The 25,977-nt window shown below is 40.7% G+C and overlaps 1 protein-coding gene across 2 annotated transcripts in view; it reads right to left on the bottom strand.

Annotated features, from left to right (window-relative positions):
* Window positions 1–399: 399 nt before the first annotated feature.
* LOC146869098 (E3 ubiquitin-protein ligase TRIM39-like) overlaps window positions 400–25,977 on the bottom strand; it is a 185,878-nt gene continuing 160,300 nt past the window's right edge. For both annotated transcript variants that reach the window (XM_085603632.1, XM_085603794.1), the window contains 2 exons: window positions 24,927–24,953; window positions 400–2,078 (listed from right to left, as the gene is read on the bottom strand). In XM_085603632.1, the coding sequence (XP_085459758.1) occupies window positions 1,534–2,078; window positions 24,927–24,953 (572 nt within the window). In that variant the 3' untranslated portion in view covers window positions 400–1,533. The remainder of the gene's footprint in view (window positions 2,079–24,926; window positions 24,954–25,977) is intronic.

Here is a 25,977-nt window from a genome sequence, read left to right as displayed (position 1 = left end):
GGAGGTGGGAGCGCTCCCACCTCCCCCATTAGGCGTCCAATAGGGGGCGTTTTGGTAGGGCGTGAACCGGAAGCACTTTAGTGCTTCCGGTTCACGTGGGCATACAGCACCCCCCCTTTTAAAAGGGGGTGTGGGGAGCAGAACAGTCTCTTGTTCTGGTCTCCCCACAGGCGCAGCACCCGGGCCACTAGCGGCCTGTAATGTATTTTTCCCCACTCACCATCCCCTAATGAAGGCAATTTAAATTGTGCTGGTCTGGAATGTATTTTGGTTTGTCTATTAAGAAATTTACCTTGCAGGTATTTCAGAAGAGAGCATTAATGCACACTTGAAGATTGTACATTTAATGGTGTTTTATCAGTAATGTATTTGTTTTGTTCTGTTGGTTTTATTGCAGGTACCTCAGGAGATAGAAATGATGTAATTTTGATGATTTGGTACATTTTAAATGTGTTTGTCAGTGATGTATTTGCTTTGTTCATTTACTTTTATTGCAGGTATCTCAGGAGATAGAATTAATGTAAATTGATGATCAGGTACACGCTAAATGTGTTTCGCAGTAATGCATTTGCTTGGCTCTTTTTCTTGTATTACAGGTATCTCACGAGATAGTTAATGAAAATATGATGTTTTGGTTCATTTATAATAATAAAAGTGTTGTTATTTGTAAGCTTTTCAAGTACAGGATTGGTTAATACAGAGTATGTGATTGAAATATAACGTTTAAATGAATGTCGGCACATGTTGTTTGATTTCGGGTAATAATGTCGTATTTAGTGGTGTGTGTCTCCGGTAACGTCATGATTGGTAAGCATAGTCTTCGGTCCTTAGTGGTCAGAACCATGTAACTCCAGGGGCAGTGACAGCCGGTAGGCAGGCTGTCGGGGTGCGGGGGCGTCATTCTTTCCAGTGGGCCTGTGGCCACCCCCGCACGCGCATGCGCATCAGGGCGCAAGTATGCAGAATTTTCTGCAGCCCCCGTCATGGAGTTTAAGGCACAGGGTGCAGGGGGGGCCCGGGGGAAAGTATCCGTCCGATAAGCTGTACCCCCTGCGCAAGCCAACTCCGGCGAAATAATTTTGCGTAGTTTGCTGGGATCTGGAGGCTGCCAGTCATTGACTTTGCCGTAGGCTCTAGAGGGGACATGCAGAAAGTGAATATATGCATTGTTAGATTTACGGTAGGAGTGTCGTGTGTATTAGAGTTAAGGATAGCCATGTGACATCATCTGTCTAACAATGTATTTGGCCTTTCTGCGTAATTGTACATAAGGTTAATAAATAATGTTTTTTATTTTGCAATAAATACGGCCGGGGGGGGGGGGGTTACTTCCCCCTAATTAAAAAATTGTTGTGGTCTCAATACTTGCCTTAAGGGAGGGAGGGAGACCTCATCTGGACAAAGGCTGGCTGTGGGTACCAAAAGTTAAAGAGGGGACTTGGGGGAGTACCAGGCCATATGAGCCCCAGTTCCATTACACAGCGCTCCTTTCCCTGGTTACAGCGCTCTCTCACCGGCGCTGCAGACACTCTCTCACTCTTGTCCTGTCCCCGGCAGGACCCGCAGCGCCCCCGCATTCCGCCCTCCCTGGTTGACTCCTGGACTAAAATAGGGCCGCAGGGTGGGGGGGAAGGGGGCCCCAGAGAAGGTGAAGAGCAGAGACCGGTCAGTCACATTGTACACCGAGAGCCTGCCCGCCTCATAGTCCAGGAAGAGACCCACAGCCCTGGGGGGCACAAGGGGGCTCAGGAGGGTGGGAGGGAAGGTGAGAGCTTCGCATTCACCATCTCTGAGCCACACTGTCCAGAATCCATCCTCAGGTGATAGTGCGATCAGCCCCATCCTGCTCGCAGCCTCGTCACACACCCCCAGGTCCCAGTCCGTCTTGTCCCCCACCTCCACCTCCCAGTAATGCCTCCCGGAGCTCAGTCTCTCCCTCCCCAGGACAGCGTGGACATAACTGAATCTCTGGTCCGTGTCGGGCAGATCCTGGTCTCTGTCTCCGTCTCTCACGCTCCTTCCGTCCTCGGACAGGACGAGCTTCTGATGAGCGGTGTCCGGATCCAGGGTCACCGCAGCTGCAGGAGAGAGAAGCAGAGGTCAGAGTTCATCAACCACTCACAGTAGTAACAACAACTCACCCAACCACGGAGGACCCACAGCAGGTACTCACAACCAGTGCTAAGTGCCAGGATTGTCATCAGGCGGCCACTGCAGCTGGCGCCACACACTGCCCCTGGCAGCGCCGTCACTGATAGGAACAACACACCTACAACCATCACATGCCTACAAACACCACTACAACCATCACACGCCTACAAACACCACTACAACCATCACACGCCTACAAACACCACTACAACCATCACACGCCTAAAAGTGTGACAAACCAGATTATTCCAGGCCTAAGAGTGCTAGGGCGGCAGGTGGTTCTAGACTGCCGGGCTCTGAAGCAGCCAGTGCCTGGTTCTAGACTGCCGGGCTCTGAAGCACCCAGTGGCTGGTTCTAGACTGCCGGGCTCTGAAGCACCCAGTGGCTGGTTCTAGACTGCCGGGCTTTTAAACACCCAGTGCCTGGTTCTAGACTGCCGGGCTCTGAAGCAGCCAGTGCCTGGTTCTAGACTGCCGGGCTGGTTCTAGACTGCCAGGCTCTGAAGCACCCAGTGCCTGGTTCTACACTGCGGGGCTCCGAAGCACCCAATGCCTGGTTCTAGACTGCTGGGCTCTGAAGCACCCAGTGCCTGGTTCTAGACTGCCAGGCTCTGAAGCACCCAGTGCCTGGTTCTAGACTGCCGGGCGCTGAAGCACCCAGTGCCTGGTTCTAGACTGCCGGTTCTAGGCTCTAGCATTGCTGGAAAACGTTACATACCACAAGAAAACCTGTATACAAAATGTAAGTAAACAGGTTGTCAATATAATCAGCGTAAGTAACTGATTTAAATGAATCTAAGTGTAAACCACTAATTATATGGTTATATGAAAGTTATTTATAAAGTGAGTTCAAGAAGAATGGTGACTCCTCAGCGCCCCCGACCTCTCGTCTTCACACCCCTATTCCAACATTCTACCCATCATCCCCTCGTTTACAGAGGCTGTGCCGAGTGTGGAGGGCAGTGCTGAGTGTGGAGGGCAGTGTGTTGAGGGCTGTGCAGTGTGTGGAGGGCTGTGCAGTGTGTGGAGGGCTGTGCAGAGTGTGGAGGGCTGTGTGGAGGGCTGTGCAGAGTGTGGAGGGCTGTGCAGAGTGTGGAGGGCTGTGCAGAGTGGAGAGGAGGGCTGTGCAGAGAGTGGAGGGCTGCGCAGAGTGTGGAGGGCTGCGCAGAGTGTGGAGGGCTGCGCAGAGTGTGGAGGGCTGCGCAGAGTGTGGAGGGCTGCGCAGAGTGTGGAGGGCTGCGCAGAGTGTGGAGGGCTGTGTTGAGGGGTGTGCAGAGTGTGGAGGGCTGTGTTGAGGGCTGCGCAGTGTGTGGAGGGCTGCGCAGTGTGTGGAGGGCTGCGCAGTGTGTGGAGGGCTGCGCAGAGTGTGGAGGGCTGCGCAGAGTGTGGAGGGCTGCGCAGAGTGTGGAGGGCTGCGCAGAGTGTGGAGGGCTGTGCAGAGTGAGGAGGGCTGTGTGGAGGGCTGCGCAGAGTGTGGAGGGCTGCGCAGAGTGTGGAGGGCTGCGCAGAGTGTGGAGGGCTGCGCAGAGTGTGGAGGGCTGCGTAGAGTGTGGAGGGCTGTGCAGTGTGTGGAGGGCTGTGCAGTGTGTGGAGGGCTGTGCAGAGTGTGGAGGGCTGCGCAGAGTGTGGAGGGCTGCGCAGAGTGTGGTAGGTAGTCCAGGGTGCGGAGGGCTGTGTGGAGGACTGTGCAGAGTGTGGAAGGTAGTGCAGAGTGTGGAAGGTAGTGCAGAGTGTGGAGGGCTGTGCAGAGTGTGGAGGCATGTGTTGAGGGTGCGGTAGGTAGTGCAGGGTGCGGTAGGTAGTGCAGGGTGCGGTAGGTAGTGCAGGGTGCGGTAGGTAGTGCAGGGTGTGGAGGGCTGTGTAGAGGACTGTGCAGAGTGTGGAAGGTAGTGCAGAGTGTGGAAGGTAGTGCAGAGTGTGGAAGGTAGTGCAGAGTGTGGAAGGTAGTGCAGAGTGTGGAGGGCTGTGTTGAGGGCTGTGCAGAATGTGGAAGGTAGTGCAGAGTGTGGAGGGCTGTGCAGAGTGCTGTGCAGAGTGTGGAGGGCTGTGCAGAGTGTGGAGGGCTGTGCAGAGTGTGGAGGACTGTGCAGAGTGTGGAAGGTAGTGCAGAGTGTGGAAGGTAGTGCAGAGTGTGTAGGGCTGTGCAGAGTGTGGAAGGTAGTGCAGAGTGTGGAGGGCTGTGCAGAGTGTGGAGGGCTGTGTGGAGGGCTGTGCAGAGTGTGGAGGGCTGTGCAGAGTGTGGAGGGCTGTGCAGAGTGTGGAGGGCTGTGCAGAGTGTGGAGGGCTGTGCAGAGTGTGGAGGGCTGTGTGGAGGGCTGTGCAGAGGGCTGTGCAGAGTGTGGAGGGCTGTGTGGAGGGCTGTGCAGAGGGCTGTGCAGAGTGTGGAGGGCTGTGCAGAGTGTGGAGGGCTGTGTGGAGGGCTGTGCAGAGAGTGGAGGGCTGTGAAGAGAGTGAAGGGCTGTGCAGTGTGTGGAGGGCTGTGAAGAGAGTGAAGGGCTGTGCAGTGTGTGGAGGGCTGTGCAGTGTGTGGAGGGCTGTGCAGTGTGTGGAGGGCAATGCAGAGTGTGGAGGGCAGTGTGGAGGGCAGTGCAGAGTGTGGAGGGCAGTGCAGAGTGTGGAGGGCAGTGCAGAATGTGGAGGGCAGTGCAGAGTGTGGAGGGCAGTGCAGAGTGTGGAGGGCAGTGCAGAGTGTGGAGGGCAGTGCAGAGTGTGGAGGGCTGTGCAGAGTGTGGAGGTGTCATGCCCCGTGATCCGGATCGACAGACGGTCCAGTATATAAGGGCCTAAGACGCGTACGAACGCGCTTAGCGTTCTAGCTTGATGCCTGGTTTCCGTCCTCGCTTAGCTTGCCTGACTTCCGGATTGAACTTCCTGTTTCCGTTGTCGCGCTAGTCAGCGCCGAGCCTTCCCGGGTTCTGCCCGTGTGTTCTGTGTCTTTCTAAAGACACTTTACCGCCGTGATTCGCGAGCCCCTCTATCATCTGGAGGCTCGCTTTTGCTTAAGAAGCATACCGCGGTGAGTCGCGAGCTCCTCTGCCATCTGGAGGCTCGCTTTTGCTTACGAAGCATACTGCTGTGATTCGCGAGCCCCTCTACCATCTGGAGGCTCGCTTTTGCTTAAAGTAGCGTTTTTGTTTCCCGCCAATTGCGGCGGATTGCAGAGTGAGTGCCAGTTATCTACCTTCCCCAGGGCTGCTGTGTCGTGGGGGTGCTCACTCCTGGGTGGTGGTTGGGTGTAGACACGAGTATATCCCACGCACCTTGCCCTCTGATCCCCTCTCTAAGGTTACGGGTTCCCAAACTCCTCTCACAAGTACATGCCCTTTGATTATTACACTGATCAGTAGCGTCCTCCTCTACTGATCATTACGCCCAAGTTGTATCATATCCTCAGCTGAGTCCACACACTTCCTTCCCCTCTTTGCACCGGTTCAGCCCTTCACCCACCTCTCTTCAGTGGTGCTGGTCTTCCCCTGAGACAGAAGATCGACTTATCCATAGGGGACGCTAGCGTGGACCACGCCATAGTGACCAGAGTTCTCCTGAAGCACGGTAACAGCGCTGTGCGCTACTCTTTTTACTTGCACTTAGGAATTCAGCACTGGGTGGGCGAATATAATTGCTATCGTTTTGTCTTTCTCCCTAGGAGTTATCCTATTCACAAAACGCCTTTCGTTATTACATTCCATGTGGAAATAGAGGGACGCATTTGTATATCATTCTAGTGAGTAAGAGGCCGATAAGAATTGTGTATCATCTTTAATGTTACAGGAAGACCATTCACTGAATTGTTTATCTTATAGGGTATACGAATTAGAAGTTGGTTTGCTCCACGCCTGCCCCCGTCCTTAGTCCCTTACAGATCCAGTGGAGGTGACACCTCTTATGCTAAAACAAGACCCCCGTGGTATGTGGGTTAGGGACTTGTTTCTGGCTGGGAAATGCATAATGTGATATGTAGTATTAAGTAGAACTTTCTATTGCAGCACGCACAGAGAAGAACCACGTCATTGGTACCAACCCAGCCACACCTCTGAAGTCACACCCTCCTTCCCTTGTTTTGTTACCCTGTTTTCCCCTGGCGTGCCATCCGGTTCTCTAGGGTTTGATAGAGACGGAAGGCCGTAGGGGAGGACGGAGACTTACTCTTCTGATTCCTGACGCTCCTGCAGAAGATCCTGCGAACCATTACAGGAGGGCTGTGCAGAGTGTGGAGGGCTGTGCAGAGTGTGGAGGGCTGTGCAGAGTGTGGAGGGCTGTGCAGAGTGTGGAGGGCTGTGCAGAGTGTGGAGGGTTGTGTGGAGGGCTGTGCAGAGTGTGGAGGGCTGTGTGGAGGGCTGTGCAGAGAGTGGAGGGCTGTGAAGAGAGTGAAGGGCTGTGCAGTGTGTGGAGGGCTGTGAAGAGAGTGAAGGGCTGTGCAGTGTGTGGAGGGCTTTGCAGTGTGTGGAGGGCTGTGCAGTGTGTGGAGGGCTGTGCAGTGTGTGGAGGGCTGTGCAGTGTGTGGAGGGCAATGCAGAGTGTGGAGGGCAATGCAGAGTGTCGAGGGCAGTGCAGAGTGTGGAGGGCAGTGCAGAGTGTGGAGGGCAGTGCAGAGTGTGGAGGGCAGTGCCGTGTGTGGAGGGCAGTGCAGAGTGTGGAGGGCAGTGCAGAGTGTGGTGGTATAAAAGAGCGTGTGCTTACATTATGTGCGCGACTTTTCATTCATCTATTCAACACGACACGCTGTCTGTTGAGATGATATTCTTTTATTTTCTATCTTGATGCTGCAAAAGACTTTGTCATTTTTGGACTTCGAACTTTGATGGGGAAAAGGAACGAGACAGTCGCAGGATTTTGTCTCGGGAGGGATTACGTCCGAGGAGTTTAGAGGGACAGTCAGTCAGTATTGGTATCCTGAAAGTCCTTCCATTTTTAATCAGATTCTGAAGAAATCTCTGGAAAGTTTGAAAATGCCTGAAAAATCTGTGATGGTTCAATACATTGAGGACCTATTGGTGGCATCAAGGACGAAAGAAGCATGTATCACTGACACAATCACATTGCTGAATCATTTGGCAGAAGGAGGACATAAGGTGTGTGTAGTAAACTTCTATATGTATATTACTATTGTACTACCTGCATGTGCTTCTCCATGGTCACTGTGATGTAAGTGCCATGGTGATGGAATGTTATACTTTGAATGTCCAGGCTGACCAGTTGTTTCCTGGAGGCTGTGGAGACAGACAGACATTAAATCTATCTGCTACATGTAAACTGTCTGCAGCGTGATTACTACAGTGTGCCCATCTAAGTTGTAGTTCTGTCAACAAGTACAGTATCTAGGTCATAAGATTGAAAAAGGCATGAGAAAAGCGACTATAGAAAGAATCAGGATTATTAAAGGAATGAGAGCCCCAATGACACAGAGAGAAGTGAGAATGTTTCTTGGAATGGTTGGTTATTGCCGATATTGGATAAATGGATTTTCTTTGATTGTTCTTTGATTGTTAAACCTTTACAGCGATTAACAAAGGGTGATGTAAGAGACCCAATTGCATAGAATGAGGAAGAAATTGAAGCTTTTAAACAATTGAGAGACACGTTGTGTGAAGCCCCAGCATTAGGAATGCCTGATTATGAGAAAGTATTTGAATTGTACTGTAGTGAAAGACGGATGAGCACTTTCAGTACTAGTACAAAGACATGGAAAAATGAGACGGCCAATAGCATACTTTTCAGCTGTTTTGGACCCAGTAGCAAGAGCGTGGCCTGGATGTCAGAAAGCAGTAGCTGCTACTTGTGTGAGTCTGAAGCAGAGTGAAGGCACCAGTTGAAATCCTTCTGACCAGAACAAAGACCCAGTTCATGACACATAGCCGATTGACTAGATATGAGAAGGTGATTTTGGGTGCAGATAATGTAACGATAGTGAGATGTGTAAATTTGAATCCTTCCACTTTATTGCCTGATGCAATAAATGCAGGGGTCAAAGATGACGTTGATCATAATTGTTTGGATGTACTTGAATACTGCACAAAGCCCCATCCTGACATCAGAGATGAACCTCCTGAAGAGTCAGATTACCTGAAGATCGACCTGCAAGTCAACATATGGAAATATCAGACCCCAGTTCAACATCTGAAGCAGAACTGTCTGAATCTGGTGAAAGACCGACAGAGGACTTTGAAGAGCAAACAGAAGACTTTGAAAGACAAACAATTGATATTGAAACAAGAGAGACAGAAGTGATTCACAGAGATGGTGAACAACCAAGTACAAGACTTGGGGAAATACCTTCAGAAATAAATGAAACAGCAGAAGGAGACCAAGACTCAAACATAGGAACGGAGATCATAAAATTCAAAGTTAAAGAAGGTGAAGTGAGGTCTGAAACAGAATCAGAAGAAAGTGAAGAACTAAAACAGAGGAGAAAGTGAGCTTCCTTTGACGTATGGAATAACTTGTAGTGTTTTGGCTAGTTTATTTTATAAAACAGGCAAATTAGAATATTATTATACTGACATGGATGCTGTTTTTGCTAAAGTTTCTGTAGTTCCTGGATTAAACAAAGTGAAGCCTGGTAAGGTTCTTGGAGAATTTTCCTTAGAAACAAAAGAATTAACATTAGATTAAGCATTTAGATACAATCTTACTTGTAGATTAAGGTAAGAAGAAAAAGCCTTTTTAGATATGGTAGAAGATAGAAGGGTTAAATTTCAAAGAAAAGCAACAGGAGAAAAGATGAAAACACCACCTTGGGGTTTTGAGGAAGGAAATTAGGATAAAGGTGAAACTAATGTAGTAATAGGGATAGATTTGCCACAACAAGGGAAATTGTGCATTCGTAGAGAAAACACTATATATGACAACTATTTCGTGGGGGCAAGTGAATGTTGAGATACATACAGAATTATAGGGGGTTGGGGATCCAAAGGAGGTTTCCAGACCATTGGTATGCAACATGTTATCTAGGTTTGGTCTTTCCAAAAATATTTCATGTAGATAGAGGAACTAAAGGAACTCATGAGATAGGTAAACCACTAACACGTAGGAGAAGAGAAAGTTTCTCAGAGATAATAGGTGACATTTTAGGAGCATTGATACCAGCAGTGGGTATATCTTTGAATGCATTTCAAATGCGGAAATTGTCAACAATAGTAGATCGTTTATCAAAGAATACTGCTGGAGGATTTTTGATGGTAAATACTTAAATGGTTGCCATGAGAGCTATGGTAATGCAAAATCGACTTGCCCTTGATATTCTTTTGGCAAAAGAGGGAGGAGTCTGTGGAATGCTGAAGGTACAACATTGTTGCACTTACATTCCAGATAAAAGTCAGACCATACAAAAGTATATAAAGAATATTACTGAATTGCATAAGGAAATTATCCCACTGGACGTTGATGGTGTTCTGGAGAAACTTGGTAAGAGTTTTTCCTCAGTAAAGAAATGGTTTGCAGAATTAGTTGGGAAAATACTAATACCGGTAACATTAGTAATATTGATGACATTAATATTGAGATTAGCATGTGTCTGTATTAAAAAGAGAAAAAGAAAATAAGAAAAATAAACAAAGAGAACGAGAAATGGGGGGAGATTGAAGTAGAAGAGTTTAAAGAGAATAAATATACAACAAATCCAAAATGCAAAATGTGAAAAACACGATTGTTTGAATTAACAAATGAAAAAGGACAAGAAACATGCTTTCTGACAAAATTTGGTAGAGATGGTTTTCTGGTGATATTAAAAATCACCAAAGGGGGGAATTGATGAAGCAGGGGAAATACAAACATTTTTGTACCCCTTCGAAGTTGATGACCTCATAACTTTAAAATTACTAACTGTTTGAATGCATGAATTAATCAACACATGCACCTTTAAGTAGACACTACACAAGGAAACTAACTGGCATTGCAAAATCTAATCTATTTACGAATGTGAATCGAATTAATATAGGATTTGTGATTCATGTAATAAACAGAGTAAATTGCATATATTTTGTTCGTGAGTAGAATTGCATTGTGGCAAAGAATGCAGATGGTAAGTAAATTGCTTTAAATGTCGCTTTTGCTAGGTAACACCTAACACGGGTCATTAGAATGGTGGGTGGTAAACAGAAAGGCTTATTTTCTACTTCTAATTCTGTTATGCTGCTTTCATATTAGTTTCCGTCCGGGACTGCTAGGCCTTGCCTGAAAATGGCTGCCGAGGCTGCTGAGGGGAGACGAGTTTGCGTGTGCCGAATAAGATGGCCCTCGCGCATGAGCAGAGTAGACTTTCCAGTCACGTGTGTGCGGCCTATGCCCAGAGCGAGAGATGTCATGGACAGTCTGACCTGAACAAGAGTCGATGCCAAAAGATCAACATGAATGCCTGAGAACTGATGAGAACATTGGATTACAGTGGATGAACTAATGACTGAATCTCGGAGAGTGTTGCAAATTCATCAACACATTGAAATATTTGGACAAGTATGAGTCACGAGGACTACTGTATAATGTTTGCAAAACCGGTTCGAACAAGGAGGACGATGAGGTGACCATCACCACACCTCCAATGGACCAATCAGAATGTAGCCCCTAAAAGTTTCAATTTAAATTATAGATAGTTAGTGGGAATGTACAAAAGAGCTTGTGCTTACATTATGTGCGCAACTTTTCATTCATCTATTCAACACGACACGCTGTCTGTTGAGATGATATACTTTTATTTTCTATATTGATGCTGCAAAAGACTGTCATTTTTGGACTTCGAACTTTGATGGGGAAAAGGAACGAGACCGTCGCAGGATTTTGTCTCGGGAGGGATTACGTCCGAAGAGTTTAGAGGGACAGTCAGTCAGTATTGGGAACCTATCCTGTGATCTGCGGTTCACATCCTGGTGAATCATTCTCGTCATCACCCTAAGGCCAAGGGTAATGAGTATTTTCCGTTTTCCATTTAATCTTTACTTAAATGTTTTATATAATGATGTTTAGAGTATTTGTCTAATAACACTTTGCTTATTCAAATTATTCAATTAATCTAGATAAAATGTTATGCTAACTCTAAAACGGAGTCTGTGGTTCTTAAAATAAAGGTTATGATTAATAAATGTTAAAAGGTTTTAATTACGATTGAGCTGGTCTTAATCTCCATCAACTGATTCCTACTAGTTGGTCCATCGACCAAATAGCGGAGTACCTTGATATTTAGAGCCGACCGTTCTTAAGGACAATGTATATAATGTGTATAGTTATCATTTAGGTGATTTTAATAAGGTACCCTGTATGTCCTGCAGCTCGTCTACTTATCACTGATCCAGAAAACTGAGTGTGTGTTTCGGTGTTATGGGCCCTACCGGTGAATAAATGGTGTATGAGTTTTCCTGGGTTGGTGTTATAAAGAAAAGGTTTTTTTTTATATTAGCCGCGCTGCATCAATACTTAGCAGAGAATGCAACTTCGGTAGAACAATGAGTGAAAGTTTGTGCAGGAGACTGTGGGCAGGGCAGAGAGTTGAGTGATGGGACAGAGAAGGGGGCAGTACAGAATGCTGCGGTTGATGTAAGGTGTGAGGGGCCTGTTCCGAGAGTTTAGGAATGTGTAGAGTGGAAGTTTCAGTAGCAAATGTGGCCTGTGCACATGCAGATATTCAGTCAGACGACTTTTTCCTGACGAGACTCTGTAAATCACTAGTGGTCGAAGAGTTGACAATGTTTCACTTGGTTACTGATCAATAAATATCCCAAATGTTGCAATGCTATATGCACATGTGTTCTGGTTCGTAAATATTTGTAACCAGTGATTTATTGTTCTTTGTCCTTTGTACATATTTTCTATATTTATTCACACACTGGAGCACTGCGTTGCATGCCCTGTTTAGTGTTGTCACAGTATCTGCATATAAATTGAAGATTACTAAAAGTTAATCTCAGAAACCTTTTTGTGCATTTTGTGTTTATTAACGTATGTCATTGTCGAGTATCTTGAGATACATATTTTTTGTGCAAAACGTTACCAAAGTAGGGACATGCCACATGGTTGTTTCAAATATCATATTCAGTGTTGGATCCCCAGAGAGACGCAGGAGAAACGCCTACAAAGCCCTCAACGACGCAGGACTAGCATATCTGAACCACCGCCTCTCATTCTACATACCCACCAGGCACCTATGCTTCGCCCATCTGGCCTTGGCCACCGTCCCACAGATCCGCAAGACCAGAACCGGAGGGAGATCCTTCTCCCACCTCGCCGCCAAGACCTGGAACACCCTCCCCACACAGCTGCGACAGACCCAGGACCTGCTGACCTTCAGGAGGCTCCTCAAGAACTGGAACACCCTCCCCACACTGCTGCAACAGACCCAGGACCTGCTGACCTTCAGGAGGCTGCTCAAGACCTGGAACACCCTCCCCACACAGCTGCAACAGACCCAGGACCTGCTGACCTTCAGGAGGCCCCTCAAGACCTGGAACACCCTCCCCACACAGCTGCGACCGACCCAGGACCTGCTGACCTTCAGGAAACTTCTCAAGACCTGGAACACCCTCCCCACACAGCTGCGACAGACCCAGGACCTGCTGACCTTCAGGAGGCTCTTCAAGACACGGCTGCAACAGACCCAGGACCTGCTGACCTTCAGGAGGCTCCTCAAGACCTGGAACACCCTCCCCACACAGCTGCGACAGACCCAGGACCTGCTGACCTTCAGGAGGCTCCTCAAGACCTGGAAAACCCTCCCCACACAGCTGCGACAGACCCAGTACCTGCTAACCTTCAGGAGGCTCCTCGAGACCTGGAACACCCTCCCCACACTGCTAACCTTCAGGGGGCTCCTCAAGACCTGGAACCAATTCCCCACACAGCTGCGACAGACCCAGGGCCTGCTGACCTTCAGGAGGCTCCTCAAGACCTGGAACACCCTCCCCACACAGCTGCGACAGACCCAGGGCCTGCTGACCTTCAGGAGGCTCCTCAAGACCTGGAACACCACCCCCCCAGCACAGCTGCGACAGACCCAGGACCTGCTAATCTTCAGGAGGCTCCTCAAGACCTGGAACACCCTCCCCACACACCTGCGACAGACCCAGGACCTGCTGACCTTCAGGAGGCTCCTCAAGACCTGGAACACCCTGCCCCTCTACCTCAGGCAATCCCCATTGCTGTCCCAAATCAGGAAGGATCTCAAGACCTGGCTCTTGGAACTGAACCCCAGACGTTTCAGTGCCTTGAGACCCTCACGGATGAGTAGCCGCGCTTTACAAGCCCGCATTGATTGATTGAGGTGGTCACTGTTTTAGAAAAGGGTCTCACAGTGGACGTTTGCTGTTCATATTACTTATATAGACCCTGGTCAAGGTGGGCATACAAGGGGTTGTCCTTGTGATATAATATATACACTACAGATCCCATCAGCAGTGCAAACTCCAGCAAGAAGGGCACAGACTCCAGCAGCAGTATAGATCCCAGCTGTGCTGCAGACCCCAGCAGTAGCACAGACGTAAGCCGCACTAGAGATGCCAATACCTGCCAGGCTACAGATCCCAGAAGCGTTTCAGATCCTAGCAGTGGCAAAGACCTCAGCATTGCTATAGATCCCAGCAGTGGTGCAGATCCCAGCACCAGTGCACACTCCAGCAGCAGTGCAGCCCTCAGCAGTGGCTCACACATTAGCAGTACTGCAGATCCCACCAGCAGACAGACCCCAGCAGAGGTGCCGATCCCAGCACCAGTGCACACTCCAACAGCAGTGCAGCCCTCAGCAGTGGCTCACACATTAGCAGTACTGCAGATCCCACCAGCAGACAGACCCCAGCAGAGGTGCCGATCCCAGCACCAGTGCACACTCCAGCAGCAGTGCAGCCCTCAGCAGTGGCTCACACATTAGCAGTACTGCAGATCCCACCAGCAGACAGACCCCAGCAGAGGTGCCGATCCCAGCACCAGTGCACACTCCAACAGCAGTGCAGCCCTCAACAGTGGCGGATCTCTGACATATTATCGAAAGACACATTATCGAACTACACAAATATCACATCAAATATATCGACATCAAAAATATCGACATTGTATACTTATTTAAAAAACTACACTAATATCGACACTACAATATCGTAATACAATTATATCGATCACACAAAAATCGCACACATAAATATCGCAATACTAAATATCGACATAAGTAAATAAATATGACACATGTCACAAATATCGATAACCAAAATATAGACATCAATAATATCGTTTTTTTTAAATATATCGACAATTCTAATACTAATAAAACCAATACTTTAAACAACATAAAGACAATATTTTCCGAAAACATACATTTTCAAATGAGATTCTACTTAAACATAAACATAACATTTATAACGATCTCAATATTTAACAACATAATAAAAAAACACTGAAATAATTATCACATTTGCATTTCGAACACATTTAAAAAAAATTACAACACATTATAAACAATCTTTTTATATATAATTATTTAAAACTCTCCTCCTTTAAAACTACATATACTCTTACTTAGCATTTTCCATAAAAGGAAACCAATTAACTAAAAAAAATTCAAACCATCCAATAGAAAGGCCACATACAGAAAACAACCAATAACATTCAAGAAACAATTTAAAACCACTATATAAACCAATTAAAACAAGTCTTCTACTGTGCCTTAAACCAAAGCATTGAACGAAGAAGAAACTCTGCTAAACTGAAGAAACCTACATCCTACTACTATTCTAAAAACGTAAGTAAATATTCTTTTCTAACTAAACTGCCAAATTAAACTAAAACACTAATTTATCTTTACTCAAATAAATAACTAACTTATATATTCCATCTCTTTATGTTTCCACTACAGATATTACTCCAAACAACTAAAGAAAATATTGAAGATTGCCAGAAAAGACTCACTAAAAAGTAAGTATACTATCAAAATACTTTATAAAATATTAATTAAATCCTACTCCAACCCCAAAACATCCTAAACCCCTAAACAAATCCATGTTCTCTTTTTTAAGTTTTAAAAAACCTGTATAAATTAACACCTATAGTCTATACCACTGGGCATGAGGGAAGGCTCTGTTTGCTTAGGGAGATGTTGGGCTCCTGCATCTTATTTATTAGGGAGGAGGGGCACATAGTAAGAGGGGTAGGGGACGGGGGTACATTGACATGTGGTGGGGGAGGGGGGGGGGTAGAGAACTGGGTGGGAAGGTTGTTCCTTCTCCTGAATAATTGGTCTTGATGACAAATGTGTGGTACTTCCGGGACAGGTGAAGGCGGGGAAATGTTTGTTCAGTTGTTGATTTGTAAAACAATAAAATACGTTTCAACAAAAAAAATATAGTCTATACCAAACAGCAATACCACCCCACTTAAAAAACTAAACCAACCAAAACAATATATGTTCTTTAACTTTCAGAGACGACATCAACTAAACAGCATTTTGTCTACAAAGAACATCTTCATTCAAATACAACCAAAAACACTTGGTAAGTATATATAAAAAAGTAGTTTGTTTCCTATTTTTATAGAAATATATAAAGTACTATTGCATATATTTTCATATACATTTTTTCCAGATTTCTAACACATCACGATGACAGAAGAAGCCCAATTTATAACTTCGCAGAAAGGAAAATTCCTATTGTGTTACATGGGTTACACATACACCCAAGAAAAGCAGACGGACCGAAAAGTGAACTGGAAGTGTTCTAAATATTATTCGAACAAATGCTACGGACGAGCAACAACAAGAGAAACAACTGTACTATATACAAGAGAGCATAACCATCCACCCAATCTCTCTGAAATAGAAGTCAGATCAACCCTCGAAAATATCAAAGAATTAAGCACTGGTTCACAAACTGCTACAAGTGTAATCCTAAAAGAACTATTACCTAGAGTGCCCAAAGAAGCAAGAGGCCAATTACCATCAATTGCTTCTATAAAAAGAACTATTGCTAGGACCAAAAAAGCAACCACGACAACTATACCATCCCCTAAAACTTTTCAAGATATCATCATTCCACCAGAATTAACTATCACCCACAATAATGAACCTTTTATTTTTTTTGATAACAAAAGCACAGAAAAAAGAATCATAATGTTTGCTACTGCAAACAATATAACTAAACTCCAACAATGCCAAACATGGATGATGGATGGCACCTTTACAATATGCCCAAAACCATTCTACCAGCTTTACACAATACACGGTCAATATCACAACACTTCCATACCTTTAATTTATGCACTATTACCTAACAAACAAAACACAACATATAATGAAATGCTAGGAAAACTAAAACAAGAATCAAATGATTTTTACCCTCAAAGAATTATCATAGACTTTGAGCAAGCCATGATAAATTGCATTCTAAAACTGTACCCCCATACAGCTATCCAAGGATGTTACTTCCATCTAAACCAATGTATATGGAGACATTTACAAAAATCTTCACTAAGTGTAGAATATGCCACTAACATAAGTTTTGCACATCAAATAAAACTTCTAACAGCCCTAGCTTATGTACCAACCACAGATGTTGCAGAACATTACAATCTTTTATTAGAAAGTCCATTCTACAAACAAAATGAAGTAAAGTTATCTCCCCTATTAGATTATTTTGAGGATACCTGGGTGGGGAGACTGCACAGATCAGGCCATAGACGTCAGCCCAAGTTCCAAATACCTTGGTGGAATGTATATGTAAGTACACTCAACCAACAAGCCAAAACTAACAACGCCGTCGAGGGCTGGCATAATGCATTCCTAACTTCTACTGGGAGAACAACTCCAACACTACAAAAACTACTAATTGCCATACAAAAGGAACAAAGTTTCCAAGAATTAAGAATGCAACAATCTGTCCTACAATTAAAACCAAAACAATCTAGACAAACGACTCAAATGTATAATTACCTACAACAACAGGTACAGCTATACCCATCGACAAGAGGACTTGAGTACTTAAATATACTAGCTCAAACTCTCTTCTAAACCCTTTCCTAAATATTAACCCACAATTCTACTAAAACAACTATCACAACATAAATAAACCACTTTATTATATCACATATTTAATTATGTGGTCTAAAATATATAAATAATTTATATGGACATATATTTAGACAACATAATTAAACAAACCAAGTACACAACAACAATATTAAATATATAAGATTCGGCCACCAACAATTAAAATATTTAAATGAACTTACCTGTGTAGTTGCTCCAATGGGATAATAACATTCCTTCCAAATAAATCCAGGTAGTTCAAAATCCATAGGTATCAAAAAGAAATCCAAATAAAATGTAAAAATACAACTGTTTATCGAAAACAACGTCTACGCAAAAAAACGACTATCCATTAACCATAAAAATCCCGAAAAATATTAAAAAGGGAAATAACCGCTCCTGGAAACCCGAACAATAAAGGAAGTGTAAAATAAAGATTAGTAAACACAACTAATACACACTTCCTTTAAAAAAAATAAGGTGTTTGAAACCGACGAAACTATCTTCTCCGTAAAACCTACAAAAGAGAAACAAACATTCCCACCCACACACAAACACACATAAGGCACCTAAAAACATCACTACAAACATTATTCAAACACTATAAAACTTTAACACACCGAAATAACAAAACACTAACAAAGCCACAAACACGGAACACAACGTAAATAATAAAACCGTATCCAAACTATTACTAACACCCTAACTTCTAAAACATCAATCCATACACACTTATTACAACATTACTACTTCCACAAAACAATTAAAACTATTTAATAATAAAGAAAATAACTCTTACCTTCTCAAACGCGAAACAGCTCCCGACCGCGACCTGGATTCGACCAAAATAACCCAAAACAACAGCGAGCGGTTAAAAAATAAAAGACCCAAACAAACATAACAACTTAAAAAATACCAATAAATGCCCTAACTATTTATTTAACATTACACATTACTTTAAAAATTAGTAAAACATTAGAATAAAATACTCAAAAAGAATACCTATTTTTTTTATCTATGTGAAAATTATTTAACGTATAAAAATAAATATAATAAAATATATTTATATATATAATAATAAAACTGTATATAATACCAAAATAAATTGATGAACATGATATAATTAATATATTGTATCTACAACATACCAAAACTAAAAATAAAAATACATATTCTAAAATGTAAACAATTTCAATATTAATTATCTAATATAAATATTAATAATTAAAATATATTTATCATATATTTCAAAACATACAATTTCTTATAAATTCAAATAAAGTCTAAAAATATTGAGAGTACACAATATAAATTTAAAAATATTAAACAGCTATAAAAATCAGATTTTTTTATTTTTAATTATTTTGTGTGTTCATATATTCATGTCCAAAATATACATTAAACAAATATATATCCATTATAAAAAATTATGACAATAATACAAATGTTAAATATTAATTATTTTATTACATGTTTATTTCAATGATTTAATTATTAGAATATGCGTAATAATAAACAATATTTTCTCTCTAATTAATATACATTCCAACAACTATAAAACAAATCTTATTTTCCTTTCTACTATTTTATAAAAAAAAATGGAATTTGCATTCTGATATAACTTCTATCTTTTATCCAACCAAAACTGAAATCTACAGATTTTTTGTAAATTAAAACAAATTAATTTAACTGTTCCTATTCAACTCTATATTTAATTCTAATATTTGCTATTTACCAAACTTAATTAACATACTACTCCCACTACAGACTGAACTTAATTAATTTACTATTCTCACTCCAACCTATATTAAATTAGAGTAGGTGCTGGACACTGAACTAAATTAATTTACTATTCCCACTCCAGTCTATATTTAATTAAGATAAGTGCTGGACACTGAACTTAATTTACTATTCTCACTTCAACCTATATTAAATTAGAGTAGCTGCTGGACACTGAACTTAATTAATTTACTATTCTCACTCCAACCTATATTAAATTAGAGTAGCTGCTGGACACTGAACTGAATTAATTAACTATTCCCACTTCAGTCTATATTTAATTAAGATAACTGCTGGACACTGAACTTAATAAATTTACTATTCTCACTCCAACCTATATTTAATTAGAGTATGTGCTGGACACTGAACTGAATTAATTAACTATTCCCACTCCAGTCTATATTTAATTAAGATAAGTGCTGGACACTGAACTTAATTAATTTACTATTCTCACTCCAACCTATATTACATTAGAGTAGGTGCTTGACACTGAACTTAATTAATTAACTATTCCCACTCCAGTCTATATTTAATTAAGATAACTGCTGGACACTGAACTTAATTAATTTACTATTCTCACTCCAACCTATATTTAATTAGAGTATGTGCTGGAACCGGAACTTAATTAATTTACTATTCCCACTCCAGTCTATATTTAATTAAAATAAGTGCAGGACACTGAACATAATTAATTAACTATTCTCACTCCAACCTATATTAAATTAGAGTAGCTGCTGGGCACTGAACTTAATTAATTTACTATTCCCACTCCAGTCTATATTAAATTAAGATAACTGCTGGACACTGAACTTAATAAATTTACTATTCTCACTCCAACCTATATTTAATTAGAGTATATGCTGGACACTGAACTGAATTAATTAATAATTTCCACTTCAGTCTATATTTAATTAAGATAAGTGCCGGACACTAAACTTAATTAATTTACTATTCTCACTCCAACCTATATTACATTAGAGTAGGTGCTGGACACTGAACTTAATTAATTAACTATTCCCACTCCAGTCTATATTAAATTAAGATAAGTGCTGGACACTGAACTTAATAAATGTACTATTCTCACTCCAACCTATATTTAATTAGAGTATGTGCTGGACACTGAACTGAATTAATTTACTATTCCCACTCCAGTCTATATTTAATTAAGATAAGTGCTGGACACTGAACTTAAATAATCTACTATTCTCACTCCAACCTATATCACATTAGAGTAGGTGCTGGACACTGAACTGAATTAATTAACTATTCCTACTCCAGTCTATATTTAATTAGGATAAGTGCTGGACACTGAACTTAATTAATTTACTATTCTCACTCCAACCTATATTTAATTAGAGTATGTGCTGGACACAGAACTTAATTAATTTACTATTCCCACTCCAATCTATATTTAATTAAGATAAGTGCTGGACACTGAACTTAATTAATTTACTATTCTCACTCCAATCTATATTTAATTAGGGTAGATGCTGGACACTGAACTTAATTAATTTACTATTCCCACTCTAGTCTATATTTAATTAAGATAAGTGTTGGACACTGAACATAATTAATTTACTATTCTCACTCCAACCTATATTAAATTAGAGTAGGTGCTGGACACTGAACTTAATTAATTTACTATTCCCACTCCAGTCTATATTTAATTAAGATAAGTGCTGGACACTGAACTTAATTAATTTACTATTCTCACTCCAACCTATATTAAATTAGAGTAGCTGCTGGACACTGAACTTAATTAATTTACTATTCTCACTCCAACCTATATTAAATTAGAGTAGCTGCTGGACACTGAACTTAATAAATTTACTATTCTCACTCCAACCTATATTTAATTAGAGTATGTGCTGGACACTGAACTGAATTAATTAACTATTCCCACTCCAGTCTATATTTAATTAAGATAAGTGCTGGACACTGAACTTAATTAATTTACTATTCTCACTCCAACCTATATTACATTAGAGTAGGTGCTTGACACTGAACTTAATTAATTAACTATTCCCACTCCAGTCTATATTTAATTAAGATAACTGCTGGACACTGAACTTAATTAATTTACTATTCTCACTCCAACTTATATTTAATTAGAGTATGTGCTGGAACCGGAACTTAATTAATTTACTATTCCCACTCCAGTCTATATTTAATTAAAATAAGTGCAGGACACTGAACATAATTAATTAACTATTCTCACTCCAACCTATATTAAATTAGAGTAGGTGCTGGACACTTAACTTAATAAATTTACTATTCTCACTCCAACCTATATAAAATTAGAGTAGCTGCTAGACACTGAACTTAATTAATTTACTATTCCCACTCCAGTCTATATTTAATTAAGATAAGTGCTGGACACTGAACTTAATTAATTTAATATTCTCACTCCAACCTATATAAAATTAGGGTAGCTGCTGGACACTGAACTAAATTTATTTACTATTCCCACTTCAGTCTATATTTAATTAAGATAAGTGCTGGACACTGAACTTAATTAATTTACAATTCTCACTCCAACCTATATTAAATTAGAGTAGCTGCTGGGCACTGAACTTAATTTACTATTCCCACTCCAGTCTATATTAAATTAAGATAACTGCTGGACACTGAACTTAATAAATTTACTATTCTCACTCCAACCTATATTTAATTAGAGTATATGCTGGACACTGAACTGAATTAATTAATAATTTCCACTTCAGTCTATATTTAATTAAGATAAGTGCTGGACACTAAACTTAATTAATTTACTATTCTCACTCCAACCTATATTACATTAGAGTAGGTGCTGGACACTGAACTTAATTAATTAACTATTCCCACTCCAGTCTATATTAAGATAACTGCTGGACACTGAACTTAATTAATTTACTATTCTCACTCCAACCTATATTAAATTAGAGTAGCTGCTGCACACTGAACGTAAATAATTTACTATTCCCACTCCAGTCTATATTAAATTAAGATAAGTGCGGGACACTGAACTTAATAAATTTACTATTCTCACTCCAACCTATATTTAATTAGAGTATGTGCTGGACACTGAACTGAATTAATTTACTATTCCCACTCCAGTCTATATTTAATTAAGATAAGTGCTGGACACTGAACTTAAATAATTTACTATTCTCACTCCAACCTATATCACATTAGAGTAGGTGCTGGACACTGAACTGAATTAATTAACTATTCCCACTCCAGTCTATATTTAATTAAGATAAGTGCTGGACACTGAACTTAATTAATTTACTATTCTCACTCCAACCTATATTTAATTAGAGTATGTGCTGGACACAGAACTTAATTAATTTACTATTCCCACTCCAATCTATATTTAATTAAGATAAGTGCTGGACACTGAACTTAATTAATTTACTATTCTCACTCCAATCTATATTTAATTAGGGTAGATGCTGGACACTGAACTTAATTAATTTACTATTCCCACTCTAGTCTATATTTAATTAAGATAAGTGTTGGACACTGAACATAATTAATTTACTATTCTCACTCCAACCTATATTAAATTAGAGTAGGTGCTGGACACTGAACTTAATTAATTTACTATTCCCACTCCAGTCTATATTTAATTAAGATAACTGCTGGACGCTGAACTTAATTAATTTACTATTCTCACTCCAACCTATATTAAATTAAGGTAGGTGCTGGACACTGAACTAAATTAATTTACTATTCCCACTCCAATCTATATTTAATTAAGATAAGTGCTGGACACTGAACTTAATTAATTTACTATTCTCACTCCAATCTATATTTAATTAGGGTAGATGCTGGACACTGAACTTAATTAATTTACTATTCCCACTCTAGTCTATATTTAATTAAGATAAGTGTTGGACACTGAACATAATTAATTTACTATTCTCACTCCAACCTATATTAAATTAGAGTAGGTGCTGGACACTGAACTTAATTAATTTACTATTCCCACTCCAGTCTATATTAAATTAAGATAAGTGCTGGACACTGAACTTAATTAATTTCCTATTCTCACTCCAACCTATATTTAATTATAGTATGTGCTGGACACTGAACTGAATTAATTTACTATTCCCACTCCAGTCTATATTTAATTAAGATAAGTGCTGGACACTGAACTTAATTAATTTACTATTCTCACTCCAAACTATATTAAATTACAGTAGGTGCTGGACAATGAACTTAATTAATTTACTATTCCCACTCCAGTATTTATTTAATTAAGATAAGTGCTGGACACTGAACTTAATTAATTTACTATTCTGACTCAAATCTATATTTAATTATGGTATTTGTAAAATTCTAAATAATTATTTTTTAAAATTAAAAAATATATAAACATTTTTAAAACACTTCCCACCCTTATCCCCTATAAACCAACATCCCGCTCCTAAAATTATTTGTAAAATTCTACATTTAATTTACAATTTCTAAATAATTTTTTTTTTAAATTAAACAATATATAAACATTTGGAAAACAATTCCCACCCTTATCCCCTATAAACCAACATCCAGCTCCTAAAATTATTTGTAAAATTCTAAATTTAATTTACAATTTCTAAATATTTTTTTTTAAATATTACAAAATATATAAACATTTTTAAAACACTTCCCACCCTTATACCCTATAAACCAACATCCCGCTCCTAAAATTATTTGTAAAATTCTAAATTTAATTTACAATTTCTAAATATTTTTTTTTTTTAAATTAAAAAATATATAAACATTTTTAAAACACTTCCCACCCAAATCCCCTATAAACCAACATCCCGCTCCTAAAATTATTTGTAAAATTCTAAATTTAATTTACAATTTCTAAATATTTTTTTTTAATTAAACAATATATAAACATTTGGAAAACGCTTCCCTCCCTTATCCCCTATAAACCAACATCCCGCTCCTAAAATATTTGTAAAATTCTAAATTTAATTTACAATTTCTAAATATTTTTTTTTAAATATTACAAAATATATAAACATTTTTAAAACACTTCCCACCCTTATCCCCTATAAACCAACATCCCGCTCCTAAAATTATTTGTAAAATTCTAAATTTAATTTACAATTTCTAAATAATTTTTTTTTTTAATTAAAAAATATATAAACATTTTTAAAACACTTCCCACCCTTATCCCCTATAAACCAACATCCCGCTCCTAAAATTAAATATACATTTCAAATTTTAAATAAAATTTACTCATTAAATTTTAAAATATATTAAAAAAAAAATAACTTTTTTAAAACACTCCCCACCCTTATCCCCTATAACCCAACATCCCGCCCCTAAAACAATATAAATATTTCTCATATTATATACATTTTAACTATTTATACAAACAACTTCAAAATATTTACTAAACACACAATAACGATATTTTCACATGTCGATATTATTACTAACGATATTACTTACATCGACATATAAGTAAAAAAAAAAAACGATATTTTTCACATCGATATTATCTATTTCGATATTTTGTACATTCGATATTTTTGACTCGATATTTATGTCCCTCGATATTAAAAAGTCGATATATAGACTGCTCACCAACAGTGGCACGGACATTAGCAGTACTGTAGAACCCAGCAGCAGACAGACCCCAGCAGTCAAACAGATCACAGCAGAATATAGACAGCAACAGTGGTGTAGATCCCAAGAGTGGTGCAGATCTTAGCAGCGGTGAAGAACCCAGCAATGGCACAGACCACAGCAGAGTTACAGACCCCTGCAGCAGTGCTCACTGTCTGTTCTCTCCGTAAGAGCTCCTGTATGCTCTGATGAGCTCTACTGCCAAAGCATGAATAAACCAAAGCAAGAAAGAAGAGTCCATCTAACCAACAGCAGAGACCCTCCGACATGCTGCACATCATTAACAATCGAATGATATCAAATGACTGCACAGAGAGACTCTTAGATGCAGCTCCTTGAAAACACTCACATAACAAGAAGAAACGAAAGAGAATTAAGAAGGACAATCTGTAGCTACCTGCAAAGCGGCGGGCCCATCTCCACTCTAGGAGAAAAATATAAGAAATTAAAACAGTAATAAACACATATGGAAAATACACAAATTTGAATCTACAAACAGGGTTTACTATACAAAAATATAGTTTATGTGGAAATGCTCTGAAATCTAATTCACTAAAAAAGGCAATTACCCTTACCAATGCTTCAATCCCAAACTCCAACTGCTCCCCATCCCTTAGCCAAATCCCAATCCTAACTAATCAATAAACATACACTAGTCTAACTCTATTCCTGTCAGGCTTTTGCTCCATGTAAATAAATCTCTGCCAACTCTGGATGTAAGATCCCGATCAGCCAGAGGCTTGTTTAACTTTAGCAGGGTTCTTCGGTGTCCTGGGCAGTGACGCGCCTTCAGTTCTGCTTCTTGGCATCCTGGCTGGCAGCCGTGCCGTATGGAGCAGCCCTTGAAATCCCTGTTTTGTCCTTGAGCATTGCTCTAACACCATATGGGCTTATCTTGGTCCTAGTTTACGTAAAGTTTTGAGGCCAACACATACATCAATTGAATGTAATTCGAGATGCTGTGCATCATATTGCACACTATGGGAATAAAGTAAGGAGGTGCAGCCTTTGGAGTCCGCCGCTATCCTTCCTTTTTCTAAAGCATCATATGCAAGTGTCTGGAAGGCGGACCACCTACATCCCGTAAGGATAAGGTACATTGTACCAGGCCCTCCATCACTTACCACTCAGCTGAAATAACGAGCATATTTATTACAAAAAATCATGCAGCGAAGCACGTCACCTTGTCGCCTGCAAGATATCTGCACTTGTGACTGCCTGTTTAGTTTTAAAATATAACAATAATCAGTGTTTAGTGGGGTGTCTAGAGCTTCTGATCCAAGTGCCACTGCACTTGCTGCACTATTGGAATCATGGCCCTAGTGCCTGCTGGATAACTGCACTTATGATTGCTTGTTTAGAAGTAAAAGATAGCAATATTTGGTGTTCAGTGGTGTTATGACAACTTTTGGCTCCGGCAACATTTGGCTCCGGTGTCACTGCACCTG

Source organism: Triturus cristatus, chromosome 1_1, assembly GCF_964204655.1.
Source record: "Triturus cristatus chromosome 1_1, aTriCri1.1, whole genome shotgun sequence".
In the NCBI taxonomy this organism is placed as follows: Eukaryota; Metazoa; Chordata; class Amphibia; order Caudata; family Salamandridae; genus Triturus; species Triturus cristatus.
The sequence above is the reverse complement of the archived record's forward strand: the minus strand, read 5'-3'. Positions and strand labels throughout refer to the sequence as shown.